Here is a 16,003-nt window from a genome sequence, read left to right as displayed (position 1 = left end):
GGAAAAAAGTTTGGCGTTGTAATGACTGAATTTTCATTTTTTTTTTCTTAGCCAAATGTGATGAACAAAACGGAGCGATTTCTCCTACACAAATAATCTTTTTGGAAAAACTGAACATTTGCTATCCAACTGAGAGTCATTGAAAACATCTGAAGTTCTTCAAAGGTAAATGATTTTATTTGAATGCTTTTCTTGTTTTTGTGAAAATGTTGCCTGCTGAATGCTAGGCTTAATGCTATGCTAGCTATCAATACTCTTACATAAATGCTTGTGTAGCTATGGTTGAAAAGCATATTTTGAAAATCTGAGATGACAGTGTTGTTAACAAAAGGCTAAGCTTGTGAGCCAATATATTTGTTTCATTTCATTTGCGATTTTCATGAATAGTTAACGTTGCGTTATGCTAATGAGCTTGAGGCTATGATTACGCTCCTGGATACGGGATTGCTTGACGCTAGAGGTTAAAGAATCTCAAATATAAAAAACACTTTTTTGGTTACTACATGATTCCATATGTGTTATTTCATAGTTTTGATGTCTTCACTATTATTCTACAATGTAGAAAATAGGAATAATAAAGAAAAACCCTTGAATGAGTAGGTGTTCTAAAACATTTGATTGGTAGTGTACATACGTATACACAAACATACACAAGAGCAGTGATGAATACGACAAAAGATCTGGGACTGCTATACTGTAGTGTGTGATTGACAGCTGAGATTACATACTGGTGAGTCGAGGTAGTAGACTGCTATTAAATTTCTTCCTCACTGTTTACTCTGGGAAAACATTTTAATAACAGAGCTGTCACACAGAAAAAGTGTCACCTTACTTATGGAAATCACCAACACTCTGCTGCCAGTCTGCCCATGCATACAGTCCACTAACTACCATTAATTCCCTCACTCTTGACAGAAACCACTGCACTTATCAACAACCTGAAATTGGGTTCATTCAGAATATGTACACAGCCAGTGAAGAGTGTGCTCATATTAAAGAATACAATGGAATAAATGCATCTGCTTGAAGGCCCAGACTTGCTTTCGAACCACATACAGTACATACATTAGGTCAATGGGGTCAATAGTATGGTTAAACAGTACAAATACAAACTACATAGATCAATCAAGATGGTGAAACACATGTATAGGGACAAAGTGGAGGAGCAATTCAGCGGGTCGGACACAAGGCGTATAAGGCAGTGGCTCCTAACGATCACAGATTACAAAAAAGAAAGCCAGCCGTGTCGCTAACAGCTAAGTACTTACGGTCTCCATGGAGGACGTGTGTAAGTCATTCAAACATATTAACCTTCGTAAATCTGCTGGCCCAGACGGCATCCAAAGCCGTGCCCTCAGAGCATGTGCAGAGCAGCTGGCTGTTGTGTTTTCAGACATTTTCAATCTCTCTTGCTCAGGCCGCTATCCCCACCTAATTCAAGATGTCCACTACCATCCCTGTGCCCAAGAAAGGGAAAGTGACACATTCGCCATCATGAAGTGCTTCGAGAGGCTAGTTAAAGACCACATCACCTCCACCCTCCCTGACACACTCGGCCCTCTCCAATTTGCTTACTGCCCCTGACAGATCCACGACGCAATCGCCATTGCACTGCCCACTGCTCTCACTCACCTGTACCAAAATGAATGCATATGTGAGGATGCTGTTCATCGACTACAGCTCGGGGTTCAATACCATATTACCCTCTAAGCTCACCACAAAGCTCATGGCCCTGGGTCTGAACACCATCCTATGCTACTGGGTCCTAGACTTCTTGACGGGCCTGCCCCAGGTGGTGAAGGTAGGCAACATCACCTACTCCACACTGACCCTCAACACAGGAGCCCCACAAGAGTGCGTCCTCAGTCCCCTCCTGTACAGGACCAAGCATGGCCTGTTGAGGAGTGACGGACTCCATCCTAGCTGGAGGGGTGCTCTCATCTTATCTACGAACATAGACAGGGCTCTAACTCCCCTATCTCCACAATGAGATAGGGTGCAGGCCAGGCAGCAGGCTGTTAGCTAGCACAGTCAGTGTAGTCAGCTCAGCTATCCCCATTGAGACTGTCTGTGCCTCGACCTAGGTTGGGCAAAACTAAACATGGCGGTGTTCGCCTTAGCAATCTCACTGGAATAAAGACCTTCTCCATTCCTGCCATGATTGAAAGAGATTGTCATACCTCACATCTCAAAATAGGGCTACTTAATGTTTGATACCTCACTTCAAAGGCAGTTATTGTCAATGAACTAATCACTGATCATAATCTTGATGTGATTGGCCTGACTGAAATATGGCTTAAGCCTGATGAATTTACTGTGTAAAATGAGGCCTCACCTCCTGGTTACACTAGTGACCATATACCTCACGCGTCCCGCGGAGGTGTTGCTAACATTTATGATAGCAAATTTCAATTTACAAAAAAACAAACATCAATTTCATCTTTTGAGCTTCAAATCATGAAATCTATGCAGCCTACTCAATCACTTTTTATAGCTACGGTTTACAGGCCTCCTGGGTCATATACAGCGTTCTTCACTGAGTTCACTGAATTCCTATTGGACCTTGTAGTCATGGCAGATAATACTCACATTTTTGGTGACTTTAATATTCACCTGGAAAAGTCCACAGACCCACTCCAAAAGGCTTCCGGAGCCATCATCGACTCAGTGGGTTTTGTCCAACATGTCTCCGAACCGACTCATTGCCACAGTCACAGCAACTCTGGACCTAGTTTTGTCCTGTGGAATAAATGTTGTGGATCTTAACTTTGTGAGGCTAGGGGGCAGTATTTGGACGTTTGGATGACTGAGGTGCCCAAAGTAAACTGCCTGTTACCCAGGCCCAGAAGCTAGGATATGCATACGCATGGTAGTATTGGATAGAAAACACTCTAAAGTTTCTAAAACTGTTAAAATAAAGTCTGTGAGTATAACCAAATTAATTTGGCAGGCGAAACCCTGAGGACATCCATCCAGGATTTTTTTTTTGAGGTCATTGGACTTTGGTCATGCTTTTCTATGGGAAAGTCTAATAATTAGGATCCGAATTGCAGTTCCTATGGCATCCACTAGATGCCAACAGTCTTTAGTAATGGTTTCATGCTTGATTTTTGAAAAATTAAGAAGTATTCTTTCGAAGTATCCCGCAGAAGGATTCTATTCTTTTTGCGCGCTCCTCGTTCTTTTTCTCCGGTATTGAACACAGTTTATTCCGCCTTCAATTTTATCGATTATTTACATATTAGGGTACCTGAGGTCTGAGGTTGGGTTAGAAACGTTGTTTGAATTGTTTGGACGAAGTTTACAAGTAACTTTTTAGATTCCATTGTAGGCGTGTTGGGCGAGTTGGAACAGGTGTATTTACGAATCAAACATGCCAAATAAACTGACATTTTTGGGATATAAAGAAGGACTTTATCGAACAAAATGACCATTCATTGTGTAACTGGAACACTCTGGATTGCAAAAAGATGAAGATCTTCAAAGGTAAGTGATTTATTTTATCGCTATTTCTGACTTCCGTTATGCCTCTGCTTGGTTGGAAAATGTTTGTGGCGCGCTTCGGTGAGGGTGCGCACTTGGTTATTTATCTCCGGGAAAGAACATGCTATTTTCTGTCTTAACTTGTATCGTTTATTTACATATTAGGATACCTGAGGATTGATTAGGAACGTTATTTGACTTGTTTGGATAAAGTATATTGGTAACGTTCAGTGTCCTCTGTCTCTGTACAACCCTGTGTGGATGAACCAGTGAGAGCTGGTCAAACTTTTTGATTTTTGCCATTCTCAGTGCAGGTGGTATATAAAGCCCTTGAAATCCTTAGATCTGAGAAAGCCTGCAGGTCCTGATCTTTTAAATTTGGCAGCTGATTCCATAGCTGAACCACTTAAATCTCTGTTCAATCTAACCTTGGAATGTAATGAAATTCCAAAGATCTGGAAATCAGCATTTGTCCTACCACTTTTAAAAGGGGAGATCCAACTATTCTAAATAACTATAGGCCAATCTTAAAGCTGTCACCCCCGGTGAAAATACTTGAAACCCTTGTAAGTGAACAGCTGAAAGAGTTTTTATTTACTAACTCTATTTTATCAATGTACCAATCGGGCTTCAGGAAGAAGCATAGCACAATTACAGCAGCCATGAAGGTTTTGAATGATATCACTGAAGCTATTGACAAACAACAGCACTGTGTCTCACTTTGTATTGATCTCTCTAAGGCTTTTGATACAGCTGATCATGCTATACTAAGGCAGAGATTGTCGAGTGTAGGTCTTTCGGGGCATGCAGTTGCATGGTTTGTTAACTATTTGTCTGATAAAACTCAGTGCACTCAATTCGATGGGCTTATGTCTGTCAAATTATCTGTTTTGAATGGTGTGCCCAAGGCTCTGTACTTGGTGCTCTCTTATTCACTATTTATATAAATGATTTAGACAAAAACGTCCAAAATGCACAACTTAATTTGAATGCGGGTGATACTGTTATTTACTGTTGTGCCTCGTCTCTTACAAAAGCTTTCCAGAACATGCAAACATCTTTTATACTGTTCAACTTACCTTGTGTCAATTGAAGCTTATCCTCAATACTGACAAAACTAAACTAATGGTGTTTTCTAATGCAAGAAATAGACCTCTGAACCTTTCACCTATTACTACCTGTCAGGGCAAGGAGATTGAGGTTGTAACCTCATATAAATATCTTGGAATTTTAAATTGCATATTCAACACTTACAAAAAAAATGAAGCTGAAATTGGGATTTTATTTTAGGAATAAGGCCTGTTTTTCTTTTGAAGCCAGAATGAGGCTAGTATCAGCTATATTTATGCCTTTACTAGACTATGGGGATATTTTATATATGAATGCTTCCGCTCAATGTTTGAGAACAATTGACACTTTTTACCATGGCACTTTGAGATTTATTTTAAACTGCAAAACTGCACTTTGTATACCAGGGTTGGCTGGCCTTCTCTAGTCAGTTGTAGGCTCAGTCACTGGTATACTTTTATTTACAAAGCCATTTTGGGTTTACTACCTTTTTATTTGTGCATTTTTATTGTTCAGAAATATAAATATGGTGGGTACTCTTCGTTCGCTGGACTTTATCCTGCTAACTGTTCCAAATGTTTGAACTGAATTTGGTAAAAAGTCTTTCATGTACTCTGCGCCATCGTCTTGGAACACCTTACAAAATACTTTTAAACTGGAAGAACTTGTCCCGATTGGTATTTTTAAATCACTGATGAAGGATTTTGAGGCTGATTCCCTGACCTGTCAATGTCTTTAATTTGCTGTTTTATACTCTTGTAAATTCAATGGTTTTTACTAGATTACTTGTAGTTTTTCATGTTGTCTGTCTGTAATTTTTTTGTAATGACTTGGTGCTGCCTATTTTGGCCAGGGCGCTCTTGAAAAAGAGATTTTAATTTCAATGAGCCCTTCCTGGTTAAATAAAGGTTAAATAAAATAAATAAATAAAGCTTGGAAAAACAGTACCGTGCAGTATCGAAGAGCCCTCACTCCTGCTCAATCATCCTATTTTTCCAACTTAATTGAGGAAAACAAGAACAATCCCAAATGTCTTTTTGATACTGTCGCAAAGCTAACTAAAAAGCAGCATTCCCCAAGAGAGGATGGCTTTCACTTCAGCTGTGATAAATTCAAGAACATATTTGAGGAAATGATCATGATCATTAGAAAACATTTTACGGACTCCCCTTTAAATCTGCGTATTCCTCCAAAGCTCAGTTGTTCTGAGTCTGCACCACTCTGCCAGGACCTAGGAACAAGGGAGACACTCAAGTGTTTGAGTACTATATCTCTTGACACAATGATGAAAATAATCATGGCCTCTAAACCTTCAAGCTGCATACTGGACCCTATTCCAACTAAACTACTGAGCTGCTTCCTGTGCTTGGCCCTCCTATGTTGAACATAAAATACAGCTCTCTATCCATCGGATGTGTACCAAACTCACTAAAAGTGGCAGTAATAAAGCCTCTCTTGAAAAAGCCAAACCTTGGCCCAGAAAATATAAAAAGCTATCGGCCTATATAGAATCTCCCATTCCTCTCAAACGTTTTTTGAAATAACTGTTACACAGCAACTCACTGCCTTCCTGAAGACAAACAATGTATATGAAACGCTTCAGTCTGGTTTTAGACCCCATCATAGCACTGAGACTGCACTAGTGAAGGTGTTAAATTACCTTTTAATGGTGTCAGACTGAGGCTCTGCATCTGTCCTCATGCTCCTAGACCTTAGTGCTGCTTTTGATACCATCGATCACCACATTCTTTTGGAGAGACTGGAAACCCAAATTGGTCTACACGGACAAGTTCTGGCCTGGTTTAGATCTTATCTGTCGGAAAGATATCAGTTTGTCTCTGTGGATGGTTTGTCCTCTGACAAATCAAGTGTAAATTTCGGTATTCCTCAAGGTTCCGTTTTAGGACCACTATTGTTTTCACTATATATTTTACATCTTGGTGATGTCATTTGGAAACATAATGTTAACTTTCACTGCTATGCAGATGACACACAGCTGTACATGTCAATTAAACATGGTGAAGTCCCAAAAGTGCCCTAGCTGGAAGCCTGTGTTTCAGACATAAGGAAGTGGATGGCTGCAAATGTTCTACCTTTAAACTCAGACAAAACAGAGATGCTTGTTCTAGGTGCCAAGAAACAAAATGATCTTCTGTTGATTCTGACAATTAATCTTGAAGGTTGTAAAGTCGTCTCAAATAAAACTGTGAAGGACCTCCGCATTTCTCTGGACCCTGATCGCTCTTTTGACGAACATATCAAGACTGTTTCAAGGACAGCTTTTTTCCATCTACGTAACAGTTAAAAATCCAAAACTTTCTGTCCAAAAATGATGCAGAAAAATGAATCCATGCTTTTGTCACTTCTAGGTTAGACTACTGCAATGCTCTACTTTCCGGCTACCAAGACAAAGCACAAAATAAACTTCTGTTAGTGCTAAACACGGCTGCACAAAAAATGTCATCACATTACTCCAGTGCGAGCCTCTCTACACTGGCTTCCTGTAAAGGCAAGGGCTGATTTCAAGGTTTTACTGCTAACCTACAAAGCATTAGGTGGGCTTGCTCCTACCTATCTCTCTGATTTGGTCCTGCGGTACATACCTATGTGTACGCTACTTCAGTAGGTCCTATGATTTAGTGTAGTCTGGCTTAGGAGTGTGAAGGTGAATGGAAAGGCACTGGAGCAACGAACCACCCTTGCTGTCTCTGCCTGGCCAGTTCCCCTCTCTCCACCGGGATTCTCTGCCTCTAACCCTATTACAGGGGCTGAGTCACTGGCTTACTGGTGCTCTTTCATGCCGTCCCTAGGAGTGGTGCTTCACTTGAGTGGGTTGAGTCACTGATGTGCTATTCCTGTATGGGTTGGCAACCCCCCCCCCCCCCCCGGCTTGTGCTGTGGCGGAGATCTTTGTGGGCTATACTCGACATTGTCTCAGGATGGTAAGTTGGTGGTTGAAGATATCCTTCTAGTGGTGTGGGGGCTGTTCTTTGGCAAAGTGAGTGGGGTTATATCCTGCCTGTTTGGCCCTGTCCGTGGGTATCGTCGGACAGGGCCACAGTGTCTCCCGACCCCTCCTGTCTCAGCCTCCAGTATCTATACTGCAGTAGTTTGTGTCGGGGGGCTAGGGTGAATCTTTTATATCTGGAGTATTTTTCCTGTCTTATCCGGTGTCCTGTGTGAATTTAAGTTAAGTCTGTTCTCTCTAATTCTCTCTTTCTCTCTCTCGGAGGACCTGTCCGGCCAGTCCACCTGGCCGGACTGTTGCTCCAGCTTCAACTGTTCTGCCTGCGGCTAAGGACCTGTTCACCGGACATGCTACATGTCCCAGACCTGCTGTTTTCATCTCTCTAGAGACAGCAGGACTGGTAGAGATACTCTGAATGATCGGCTATGTGATTATTATTATTTGACCCTGCTGGTCATCTATGAACATTTGAACATCTTGGCCATGTTCTGTTATAATCTCCACTCGGCACAGCCAGAAGAGGACTGGCCACCCCCATAGCCTGTTTCCTCTACGGGTTTCTTCCTAGGTTCTAGCCTTTCTAGGGAGTTTATCCTATCCACCGTGCTTCTACACCTGCATTGCTTGCTGTTTGGGGTTATTGGCTGGGTTTCTGTACAACACTTTGAGATATCAGCTGATGTTAGAAGGGCTTTATGAATACATTTGATTTGATTTGATTTACTCCATGCATACATGCGTTGGGCAAGTAATTAAACATTGTTGGATCGAAACCCCAAGTAGAGAAGGTAAAAATCTGTCATTCTGCCCCAGAGCAAGGCAGTTAACCCACTGTTCCCTGGGGTCGAAGACGTGGATGTCGATTATGGCAGCCCCCCGCACCTCTCTGATTCAGAGGTTAAATGCAAAAGGCACAGTTCAGTTGAATACATTCAGTTGGACAACTAACTAGGTAACCCCCTTTCCCTTTCCCACAACTGCGTGGCCTCACACAGTTCCAATGCCATAATCAAGTTAGCTGATGACACGACAATAGTAGGGCTGATTACCAACAACGACGAGACGGCCTACAGGGAGGAGGTAGGCACCCTGATGGTTTGGTTCCAGATAAACAGCCTCTCCCTCAACATCAGAAAAACAAAGGAGCTGATTGTGGACTTCAGGAGGAACCAGGCTGGGCATGCCCCCATCCTCATCAATGGACGTTGAGACTAGAGGTTGACCGATTATGATTTTTCAACGCCGATACCGATTCCGATTATTGGAGGACCAAAAAAAAGCCGATACCGGTTAATCGCCTGATTTTTAAAATGTATTTGTAATAATGACAATTACAACAATACTGAATGAACACTTATTTTAACCTAATATAATACATCAATAAAAATCTAATTAGCCTCAAATAAATAATGAAACATGTTCAATTTGGTTTAAATAATGCAAAAACAAAGTGTTGGACAAGAAAGTAAGTGCAATATGTGCCATGTAAAAACGTTTTAGTTCCTTGCTCAGAACATGAGAACATATGAAAGTTGGTGGTTCGTTTTAACATGAGACTTCAATATTCCAAGGTAAGAGGTTTTAGGTTGTAGTTAATATAGTATTTATAGGACTATTTCTCTCTATACCATTTTATATTTAATATACCTTTGACTATTGGATGTTCTTATAGGCACTTTAGTATTGACAGTGTAACAGTATAGCTTTCGTCCCTCTCCTCGCTCCTACCTGGGCTCGAACCAGGAACACATCGACAAAGGGCACCCTCGAAGCAGCGTTACCCATGCAGAGCAAGGGGAACAACCACTCCAAGTATCAGAGCGAGTGACGTTTGAAACGCTATTAGCGCGCACCCCGCTAACTAGCTAGCCATTTCACATCGGTTACACCAGCCTAATCTCGGAGTTGATAGACTTGAAGTCATAAACAGCACTGTGCTTGCGAAGAGCTGCTGGCAAAACGCACGAAAGTGCTGTTTGAATGAATGATTACGAGCCTGCTTCTGCCTACCATCGCTCAGTCAGACTGCTCTATCAAATATCAAATCATAGACTTAACATAATAACACACAGAAATATGAGCCTTTGGTCATTAATATGGTCGAATCCAGAACTATCATTTCGAAAACAAAACGTTTATTATTTCAGTGAAATACGAAACCGTTCCGGATGGCATCCATAAGTCTAAATATTCCTGTTACATTGTACAACCTTCAATGTTATGTCATAATTACGTAAAAGTCTGGCAAATTCGTTTGCAATGAGCCAGGCTGCCCAAACTGTTGCATATACCATGACTCTGCGTGCAATGAACGCAAGAGAAGTGACACAATTTCCCCTGGTTAATATTGCCTGCTAACCTGGATTTCTTTTAGCGAAATATGCAGGTTTAAAAATATATACTTCTGTATATTGATTTTAAGAAAGGCATTGGTGTTTATGGTTAGGTACAGTCATGGAACGATTGTGCTTTTTTCACAAATGCGCTTTGGTTAAATCATCCCCCTGCGTTGCATCGATTATATGCAACGCAGGACACGCTAGATAAACTATTAATATCAACAACCATGTGTAGTTAACTAGTGATTATGATTGATTGATTGATTGTTTTTTATAAGATAAGTTTAATGCTAGCTAGCAACTTACCTTGGCTTCTACTGCATTCGCGTAACAGGCAGGCTCCTAGTGGAGTGCAATGAGAGGCAGGTGGTTAGAGCGTTGGACTAGTTAACCGTAAGGTTGCAAGATTGAATCCCGGAGCTGACAAGGTAAAAATCGGTCGTTTTGCCCCTGAACAAGGCAGTTAACCCACCGTTCCTAGGCCGTCATTGAAAATAATAATATGTTCTTAACTGACTTGGCTAGTTACATAAAGGTGTAAAAAAATATATTAAAATAAAATAAAATCGGCCAAATTGGTGTCCAAAAATACAGATTTACGATTGGTAGGAAAACTTGAAATCGGCCCTAATTAATCGGCCATTCCAATTAATCGGTCGACCTCTAGTAAAGGCGTTCAAAAACTATAAGTTCCTCCGCTTACACATCTCCTCTGAGCTGAAATAGTCCAACCACACGGACACCATGGTGAAGAAGGCATGACAGCAACTCTTCAATCCCAGGATGCTGAAGAAATTCGGCCTGTCCCCGAAGGCCCTCACAGTGTTCTACAGGAGCACCATCGAGAGCATACTGTCAAGCTGCATCACAGCCTGGTACGGCAACTCCACCGCCGTGGACTGCAAGGCGCTACAGAGTGTGGTATACTCAGGCGAACGTACCATTGGGTACACACTGCCTACCCTCCAGGACACCGACAACACCAGGTGTCGCAGGAAGGCCAAGAAGTTCACCAGAAACCCCAGCCACCTGAGTAATGTCCTGTTCTCTCCGTTTCCATCACTCAAATGCGGGTAGTATAGGAGTATCATTGCAAAAACTGTAAGACTGACCAATAGATTCCACACACAGACCAACAGACCATCAGGCTGCTGAATAAACCCGTCGGACTTCCAATCCCCCCATGCCTCTCCCCCGATGAACATTTCCCCTCTCCCACCTCCGGGGGGGGGGGTTACCCTGCCCCGCTCCAGTGGACATTATCACGCTGAATAGTCACCACTAGTAAGCCACCTGTGCCCCCACCCCAACAGACATTTACCATTGTACAGTTGTCAATATGTATATACTCAAATTTGTATTATTATCTATTTTTATTATATTTTTCTATTTTTATTTCCCTTTGTGCTGAATTGTTGGAGCTTGAAGCTTAAGAATTTCACTGTACCATATAATTACATCTGCAACCCTGTACATATGCCTATTAAACTCTCTAATCATTATGAACAGACTCAGAAAACATAACATGGTGGAACTGTGTGTGTTCAGCCGTATGTGAAGCACCAGGAAGAAGACCCAGGCACTGTAGCTGAACTGGCATATCACTGCAGAAGGAACATGCTTATTTCCTTCAAGAGGAGGTTGATGTGGGTGAATTATGTATGTTAGGATAATGTATGCCTGGGATGGGACAGGGTCACAGGGAGAGAGTTAGAATGGTTTGTGGGTCTCTTGTGGAACAGGATGCCGGCATATAAACAATCAGGATTACAGTGGAAATGGCTGCTCTGTCATGACGCTCCCAAGCTTGTGCTAAACTAAACTCTGCTTGCTTTGGTAAATATGTGACATAGTCAATCTGAATATGTCACTGTTGAATGAAGATCGGTGAGTCAGTGTGCACAGTCAGACGGGGGTGAACTGTGAACAATGCAGTCTGCCAAAAAGAATTGTAAAGAAGATGAGGGGATGAATGGCAGATGTGATGTATGTTCTCATTTGTGTTTACCAGTCAGCCTAGAGAGAGAGAGAATGAGGTAACAGTAACACCACTCACATGTAGCGCAGGTGGGGGTTCTGGGAGAAGGCTCTGGCCTGGATACCTCGCAGGTTGCCGTTCATGATTGTTCTGGAAGAGACACACAGTGACACACACACGTAAGGCATGTAAACAGTTTACTGAAAGTTACACATATGGAAATAATTATACACAGGCATGAGATCGTGTCAATTTACATTGGTGAGATGTTTAGCATAAAGGGGAAAAACGATTCACTCAAGGTTACTATTGTTGATACTAACAGATGTTTCCTCCTACGTTTATGGATAAAGTAAGCATGAAGAAAAATAAAATGCTATTCCACAATTATAACCACCGACATATTCCTGCCAGTGTGTCCATAGAAACCAGGGTTTTTCAGTGTAGCGTGGCTACACCCACACTAAGAAGTAGGCACTCAGATCGCACAAGCTTCGCAGAAACAGCAACTGTCTGCTGATTGGTCGAAGACAGGTCTTCATAAATGCATCATTTACAGTTAATCATGGGCTGTGAAAGCAGTGCACTGGGATTGTGTGAGGGAATATTTTGGGCTCTTAACTGAATTTTACACTGGCCAAGCTAACCAGTCAGATCATTGCCAGATCCGCTACCAGACAAGCTAACCAGTCAGATCATTACCAGATCTGCTACCAGACAAGCTAACCAGTCAGATCATTATCAGATCCGCTACCGAACAAGCTAACCAGTCAGATCATTGCCAGGCCCGCAATTGGCGACATTTGGGTCGCCAGATTGAAGAAGATTGAAGAATTCTAAAAGACATCTAATCTTATCTTCCAGCCTGTCTCCCCTGCTCCTCTCTCTCCACAAGGGGCATCATTATAGTCAGGATAGTATCAAGAGCCTGCATCTTCTCTCTCTCTCTCCTTAGCTGAGATCAATTATGTATATTGAATGCATTTTTTATTTTAGGCATCTGCAAGCTGTTTATTTGCATTGAACAGTCTGCTCTTTTCAGTAGAATCCATCTGAGAGAGAATGATTACATCAGAACAGTCCTGATGGCATCATACAGTATGGCTAACAGTGATGTGAAACTGTAACACTGGGTGTTTGGTAAGCATAAATAGGCATGTTAAGACATTTATTCCCCCATATTGAATTTGGCTTAAACAAGGGCAGCCCAGTGGGTAATACAGTGTGGTCAATGTCAGACACATCAGGACCTGGGAGTGAAGGATTTAACAAGGCCAACACAGGCGTATGTGTCACATGTCCCCCTGTGGCTTGTACTTAAATATTAATCAGTGAGGTGGGCTGGCTGAGGCTCTGAGGCCCGTATTGCTGACCCAGCGTGTGCCCAGTGTAGCTCCTGCTCCGGTCTGCCTGTGCAGCACACTACCTGGTGAGTCATCCCTATCATCTAGCCCTGGCTGCTGCTGGAGGAGAGCGAGGGAGGGAGGGAGGGAGGGAGCAGAGGAGCCAGAGCCCACTCCAGGTGAGCCTGATGTTAATGAGAGGAGCTGTTAATCAGCCTTGTTCAACTGCTTTGGGTGTCCCCTAATAGGACCAGTGTTTAGACTGGGGGAGGCTGAAGGAGTTTGAGGGAGGCTGAGGGACACTGGTGGAAGCTAGGCAGACTGGGGGAAACTGGGTGAGCCTGGAGGTGACTGGGGGAAACTGGGGGAGACTACCCAGAGGGAAGTGTTCCCCACAGGTTCAGAGGGACCAGGATGTCTGACAAGGATGTCTGACCAGGATGTCTGACCAGGATGTCGGAGGGTGGGTAGTAGGCATGGGGGAAGGAATCAGCAAAGCAGGGAGGAAGAAAAGAGACTTATTGTAGTGTTTAGCTGAGGCCAGGGTGTTTAGGGACTTAATTACATTTCCTGGCCACTATTCCAGCGTTATTTGATCAGTGTAAACGGGCCGTAGGGAGGCCCTGTTGTTTTAGGCTGGCTTCAGTGCATTCAAATAAACACGCCTGCAACATAAGCAACTGCTAGTGGTCAATAGTGCTGATAGAGCATGTGTGCCAACCAGACCTGGTGCCATGTTCCTGGGTGGTGAGATAAGGATCATTGCATACCATTAAATATGTCTTGCATATAGCATGTTTCAGGCCAAGAAACAGCCCATGGTCTCACATCCATATGGTATGCTATCATAACTAGATCAACACTGGGCTCACTCTGGGCTCTGCAGCAACCACATATCACCATCAGTATGTAAATGGTTTATGTTCCTGCTCTCTTCCCAGGTTTATACTCACAGTCTCTGAAGTCCAGTGTACAGCTCCATGTCCACATCTTTCAGCGTCTGCAGGCCAGTCCAGTTCTCAATGTGTCTGGAACACAGGGAAAGAACAGAAGACAGTCAGTTTAAAAATCTACTTTCAACCTATATGTTTATTCTGTGGATTTATGTACTGCATCTCTCGTATTTGTCGCAGGTACAGTTCATCTCAGTTGTAAAGTTCATCCTTCCAGCCCCATCTGAGGAAGCTTCAAGGCAATACTGCAAATAAAGTATATTAATATAGTCTTGTAAAGATACTATATTTACAAAAGTATGTGGACACCCCTTCAAACTTGTGGCTATTTAAACGGCTATTTAAAAAAATATATATATATATTTTTTTTTTCACCTTTATTTAACCAGGTAGGCAAGTTGAGAACAAGTTCTCATTTACAATTGTGACCTGGCCAAGATAAAGCAAAGCAGTTCGACACATACAACAACACAGTTACACATGGCGTAAAACAAACATACAGTCAATAATACAGTAGAAAAATAAGTCTATATACAATGTGGGCAAATGAGGTGAGATAAGGGAGGTAAAGGCAACAAAAAAGGCCATGGTGGCAAAGTAAATACAATATATCAAGTGAAATACTGGAATGGTAGATTTGCAGTGGAAGAATGTGCAAGGTAGAGATAGAAATAATGGGGTGCAAAGGAGCAAAATAAATAAATAAATATAGTAGGGGGAGAGGGAGAGGTAGTTGTTTGGGCTAAATAGATGGGCTATGTACAGGTGCAGTAATCTGTGAGCTGCTCTGACAGCTGGTGCTTAAAGCTAGTGTGGGAAATAAGTGTTTCCAGAGATTTTTGTAGTTCGTTCCAGTGATTGGCAGCAGAGAACTGGAAGTTGATGTGGCCAAAGGAAGAATTGGTTTTGGGGGTGACCAGAGAGATATACCTGCTGGAGCACGTGCTACAGGTGGGTGCTACTATGGTGACCAGCAAACTGAGATAAGGGGGGCCTTGTAGATGACCTGGAGCCAGTGGGTTTGGCGACAAGTATGAAGCAAGGGCCAGCCAACGAGAGCGTACAGGTCGCAGTGGTGGGTAGTACATGGGGCTTTCGTGACAAAACAGGTGGCACTGTGATAGACTGCATCCATTTTGTTGAGTAGGGTATTGGAGGCTATTTTGTAAATTACATCGCCGAAGTCGAGGATCGGTAGGATGGTCAGTTATACAAGGGTATGTTTGGCAGCATGAGTGAAGGATGCTTTGTTGTAAAATTCTAGATTTAACCTTGGATTGGAGATGTTTGATGTGAGTCTGGAAGAAGAGTTTACAGTCTAACCAGAAACCTAGGTATTTGTAGTTGTCCACATATTCTAAGTCAGAACCGTCCAGAGTAGTGATGTTGGACGGGCGGGCAGGTGCCACACCCGTTGCAGACAGGTGTATGAAATTGAGCACACTGCCATGCAATATCCTTAGACAAACATTGGCAGTACTATGGCCTTACTGAGGAGCTCAGTGACTTTCAACGTGGCACCGTCATAGGATGCCACCTTTCCAACAAGTCAGTGTGTCAAATTTCTGCCCTGCTAGTGCTTTCCCGGTCAACTGTAAGTGCTGTTAATGTGAAGTGGAAACGTCTCGGAGCAACAACGGCTCAGCCACGAAATGGTAGGCCACACAAGCTCACAGAACGGGACAGTTTGGGGAAGGTCCTTTTTTTCAACAGTTTGGGGAAGGTTCTTTCCTGTTTCAGCATGACAATGCCCCCGTGCACAAAGCGAGGTCCATACAGAAATGGTTTGTCGAGATCGGTGTGGAAGAACTTGACTGGCCTACACAGAGCCCTAACCCCAACACCACCGAACACCTTTGGGATGAATCGGA

General features: G+C 42.7%; 1 protein-coding gene across 2 annotated transcripts in view; it reads right to left on the bottom strand.

Moving 5' to 3' along the window:
* Positions 1 to 16,003, bottom strand: part of LOC135524526 (NT-3 growth factor receptor-like) — a 317,036-nt gene that overhangs the window by 230,462 nt on the left and 70,571 nt on the right. For both annotated transcript variants that reach the window (XM_064952127.1, XM_064952128.1), the window contains exons 2-3: positions 14,133 to 14,207; positions 11,915 to 11,986 (exon numbers count right to left, since the gene is read on the bottom strand). In XM_064952127.1, the coding sequence (XP_064808199.1) occupies positions 11,915 to 11,986; positions 14,133 to 14,207 (147 nt within the window). The remainder of the gene's footprint in view (positions 1 to 11,914; positions 11,987 to 14,132; positions 14,208 to 16,003) is intronic.

The sequence above is a fragment of the Oncorhynchus masou genome, chromosome 31 (assembly GCF_036934945.1).
Source record: "Oncorhynchus masou masou isolate Uvic2021 chromosome 31, UVic_Omas_1.1, whole genome shotgun sequence".
Lineage (NCBI taxonomy): Eukaryota > Metazoa > Chordata > Actinopteri > Salmoniformes > Salmonidae > Oncorhynchus > Oncorhynchus masou.
The sequence above is the reverse complement of the archived record's forward strand: the minus strand, read 5'-3'. Positions and strand labels throughout refer to the sequence as shown.